The following is a 4,518-nucleotide window of genomic DNA, read 5'->3' as shown; positions in this document are numbered from 1 at the left end:
CTTCTGAGCCAGGGAATGACATCATGAAAACAGACCAGAGACAAGAGATTGGAGGCCGAGAAACCAGTTAAGAGGCCACTGTGAGCATTTCAAGATAAGGTCTTGTGGGAGTGGGAAAGGAAGGATGGATTGGAGGGACACCATATGACAGCATCAACAGCACTTGCCACTGATTGGATGTGGACAGAGGGGGAGGTGGGAGGAATGACTCAAGGGAAGCTTCAGTAGGAAGTGTCTTGGGAGGATTTGGAAGCAGGTGATAGACTTCAGGTGGAAAGTGTTTGCAAATGGGGAGAAAGATTTACATATCAGCAGGAGTGTACTCTCAATTGATTATCATATAAAATCTGTGGAGTTTATGAGATAATCAGGCAGAAGGTATCACACTGCTTTAAAATGGCAATACCAGGGAGCAATTCCTGGTTAACACAGGGTGGGAGAGTGGAAAAAGCTCTGTGCTCTAGGGTTAAAAACTCTGGGCTGAATCGCAGGGTTTTATTATGATTTCATAGTAACTATTTGGACAAAATATTTTAAAACTCATTGTTCCAGTTTCCTTATCTATAAAATGGGGATATATAATATTTTATCTATTCTTTGGGTCTCCATGAGACTTAAATAATAGCCATTATTTGTTGAGGGCTTTGTGTTGAGCTTTATTTGTATTTTCTCATTTAATCCTTAGAAGGCACATTCTGCATTTTAAAAAAACACAAAAATTTAGTGGTTTACAACAATATCTATATTATTTGCTCACAAGTCTGCAATCTGGGCTGGGCTCAGCTCTCTGGTTTTGCTGGTCTTACGATTGGTCACTGATGCGTGTGTGCTTTCACCTGGGGGGCTGGCTGGGGGCTGGGCTCTGCTCAGATGCTGGGTAGCTGCAATTTTTTTCTCTCCACATATCTCAGAGCCTCTCCTTCATGTGGTTTCTCTAGCAAGGTAACTGGACTTCTTCCTAGTGGCTCAGGTAGAAACTTCAGCGGAAGCTTCTTCTACACCTTCTTAGGTGATGGGATGGGGGTAGGGAGACTAGCCCAGATTCACTGCTACATTTTCCTGGCTCAGGCAAATTACTGGCCCAGTTCAGATTTAAGTGGAACAACATAAGGGTGTGAATAACAGGAGGCTGGCCATTGAAGGGCAGCAGTGTAACAGACCACCACAATATCATCTCCAAATTGTCAGTGAATAAACTGTGACTTAGGGAGGCTGTTACTTGCCCAATGTAGAAGGTACAGCCAGATACTTCAAAGTCTGAGTTCTAAACCATGGGTCAACAGATAAAATTTGTATAGTGTTTTAACCAAAAATCCTTCAAGGTGGGTATTGTTATTGTCCCTAATTTACAAAGAAGGAAACTCAGGAATAGACAGCTTAAGTATCTTGCCTGAGGTGACTCAGGTTTTTTGGTCCAGAAATTAAACACTTACGCATTACATCATGCTGCCTCTTATGTATGTGTGTATGCCTCTCATTTGACTGATACACACAAGGCACCTGTAAATATTGTTTAATCTGAAGCTATTGTTGGAAGGGCTGGGATGACAGCAAATCTCTTGAATCATCCACTATCACATCTTATGGGCTGTTTGGGAACCGAGAGTCTTTAAGTTATCCTGTGATCAGGGCAATTTCCATTTCAGACATCTACTCCTCTGACCTCCACTGTCTATTTCTTGAAGTTTGGCAAGGAATGAAGACTGCATCCTTGCTCATCCATCCCAACACTGACTCTCACCTTTCTTCTGGGGGGTGAGGACCTTACGGAGTAGGGCTGGCCTCAAGTTTCCATTCTTTAATCATCAGGTCAGCCTTGGGAACCATTTGGTCCCAGTCACTTCCTCTGCTTCCAAAGCTAATTTCTTCATTGTTGCAACTGTGGTGACATCTGAGCATAGCTTGCAAAGATTCTGCTTCCCATGGAGCGACCTGCAGTGGCTTTCCCCTTCCCTGTGGTAGTCCTATGGGCTAAGAACTTGCTGCATGGAAAACACCTGGTTCCAGAGGCTCCTGAAAGGAACCATGTTCTACTTACCTTTGAAGGTGACCCACACACCTGTCTTTGTCTAAGGCAGCCCTGATGTTTCCCAGTCTGTAAGGAGTCTGGAATCAGAGCACACCCAAAGTACAGATAATAGGGGAGGTGGCTAACTTTGGTGGGCTTTACAAAATTTTGGGTAAGGGATGCAGCCATTCATTGAGTGTCCCCAAAATTCTCCTACCTTTTCCAAGGCAAAACTACGGGAAAACCTTGTTTTTCCTTTAAACTTTTCTCCTTCTTGGCAACTCAAGATTTTAATTCTGACTTTAAATCGCCCTTATAAAAAGTTGAGGTATAAATACCTGAACTTAATACAATTCTATTTTGTTTAACAAACACTTGTGTGGCCAGCCAGGCGCTGTGCAAAGTGCTTTACATACATTGCTTCATTTGATTTATTTAATAAACTTCTGTTTGAATCCAATGGGATGGGATAGGGGGGCTTCCTGGAATGTCACTTACCTCGCTGCCACCCTTCCTTTCCCGGAAATGGAGAGAGCAGGAGGGAGAGAAGGAATTGAGCTGCTCCTGAGGGTAAGGCCGCCTCCCACTTCCCGCAGCTCTCTCGCCAGGCTTGACCTCCTCCCCCTCGCTAGAGGCAGGGGGTCTCCACCCCTCGTCCAGATCCAGTCGGTGGGAGGGTAAGTGGCTTTTTCCGGGTCACTGGCGCACCCTCTCTACTCCCAGACACCTGCTTGGGTCCATCCTGGATCCAGGCTCCCAGGAGGGCGTCAGGAACATTCCAATCCTCCTACCACCCGCAAGCATGTCGCGGAGGGGGGCGCAATTGCTCTCCCCTTGCAGGACCCAGCTTTGACCTGTTTTCTTTCCAATCCCTAGTGGCCTGAGTTATCCTGTAGAAGAAACTAAGGATTGATGAATGGTTTGACGGTTTATTTACAACCCACCCGTTGACGAAGCCGCATCTCCAGCGATAGAAGCACTTTCTGGGCACCGTCTGCGCTCTAGCAGACAATTGAAAGCCACGCAGCCAAGATGCCTCCTCAACAGACCAAATATGGTCACAAGCGCTAAGCAGCCTCCCGCGGAAAGTCTGGCCTTGTTGGTGTCTCCCCGCGCCCGGGCGCACCCAGGCCCGCCCTCGGGCAGTATCGCGGGTCAGCGCTGCTCCCGGGGCGCTCGGGTCCTCGGCGCCGGGCTCGAGGGGAGGGCGTGGTGCCCGGGACCGGCCCCTCCTCGGCCCGGGCCCCTCACCCGCGTATTCCCCGCCACCTCCAGCCTTGGTTTCGGTCCACAACCCCTTGATTAAACTGGCTCGAGCCACTTTCCCTTTGATCCCGCCCCAAGTTCGTGGTAAACTCAAAGGAATGCAGATCCAGGGCTCCGCGGGAGGGATCCGCGCGGCCGGGAGGAGCGGCTGGGGGGGCACCCGTCTCCTCCCACCCTGTGAAGTGCCATCACGCCCGGGGTTTTCTGGAGCGGGGGTGGGAGGAGGAGGAGGGGAAGGAAGAGGCGGGGCGAGCGGGGGCAGGCAGCTCGGGGCTGGGAGGTCATGCATAATTCAACAGCTCCACTTTCGGGCCCGCCTCTTTCCTGGGGGTGGGAGTTTGCTCCAAACTTTGTTTATGGGATAGTCCGGGAGCTGCTGCGGCCGCGCTGTCTGCTTCTCCTGCGCCTCCTCCTCACCCAGCGCGAGCGCCTGAGGCCAGCTCGGGGGATGTGAGAGCCGAAGCCCCTCGGCTGCTAGGCACCGAGTCGGGTCGGGATCTGCCAGCCGGGCCTCGGCTTCAGCTCCGCAAGCTCGGGACGCACCCGAGCGACCCAGGCCCGACGGCAAGTTCGGGCGGGACGGCGGTGGCCGCACGCTCAGGCTCGGCTTTGCGGCGCGCCCAGGTAGTGCCCGCCGGAGCGCGCCCGCTCCCCGGCACCGTTCCAGGGCGCAGGCCCTCGGGGCTCTGGAGTCGAGACGCAGTGGGGGTGGTTCGGGCTGAGCTTTCTCTCGGGGCTGGGGGGCTGCTTGCCCTGCAAAGCGGAGACCTGTCCTTGCCACGAGCAGTTCAGCAACATCCCGAGCGCGGTTCCTGCGCCCCCGCCCGCCCTCCGCCTCCTCCCGGGGACTTCTTTGCTTCCCGAGTTGCATAATTCTCCACGCTAGGAGGGACCCCTCCCCCACCGGCCGGGCTGACGCCGAGTGTCTGGGATCTGAGGCCGACACCCCTCTGTCTCCTCGCTTTCCTCTCTCTCTATTCTCCCCCCCACTCTCCGACTTTAAAGGAAAGGCTGATCTGACCTCCCTCTCCTTGCAGAAGATGAATCCAGCCTCGGCGCCCCCTCCGCTCCCGCCGCCCGGGCAGCAAGTGATCCACGTCACGCAGGACCTCGACACGGACCTCGAAGCCCTCTTCAACTCTGTCATGAACCCCAAGCCCAGCTCGTGGCGGAAGAAGATCTTGCCCGAGTCGTTCTTCAAGGAGCCCGATTCGGGCTCGCACTCGCGCCAGTCGAGCACCGAC

The 4,518-nt window shown here is 52.7% G+C and overlaps 1 protein-coding gene across 1 annotated transcript in view; it reads left to right on the top strand.

Annotated features, from left to right (window-relative positions):
- The first annotated feature begins 3,739 nt into the window (after positions 1-3,739).
- WWTR1 (WW domain containing transcription regulator 1) overlaps positions 3,740-4,518 on the top strand; it is a 124,571-nt gene continuing 123,792 nt past the window's right edge. The window contains exons 1-2 of the mRNA XM_008583253.1: positions 3,740-3,898; positions 4,312-4,518. Of these exons, the coding sequence (XP_008581475.1) occupies positions 4,315-4,518 (204 nt within the window). The 5' untranslated portion in view covers positions 3,740-3,898; positions 4,312-4,314. The remainder of the gene's footprint in view (positions 3,899-4,311) is intronic.

The sequence above is a fragment of the Galeopterus variegatus genome, unplaced genomic scaffold (genome assembly GCF_000696425.1).
Source record: "Galeopterus variegatus unplaced genomic scaffold, G_variegatus-3.0.2 Scaffold2870, whole genome shotgun sequence".
Lineage (NCBI taxonomy): Eukaryota > Metazoa > Chordata > Mammalia > Dermoptera > Cynocephalidae > Galeopterus > Galeopterus variegatus.
This window is presented reverse-complemented; position numbering and strand designations above follow the sequence as displayed.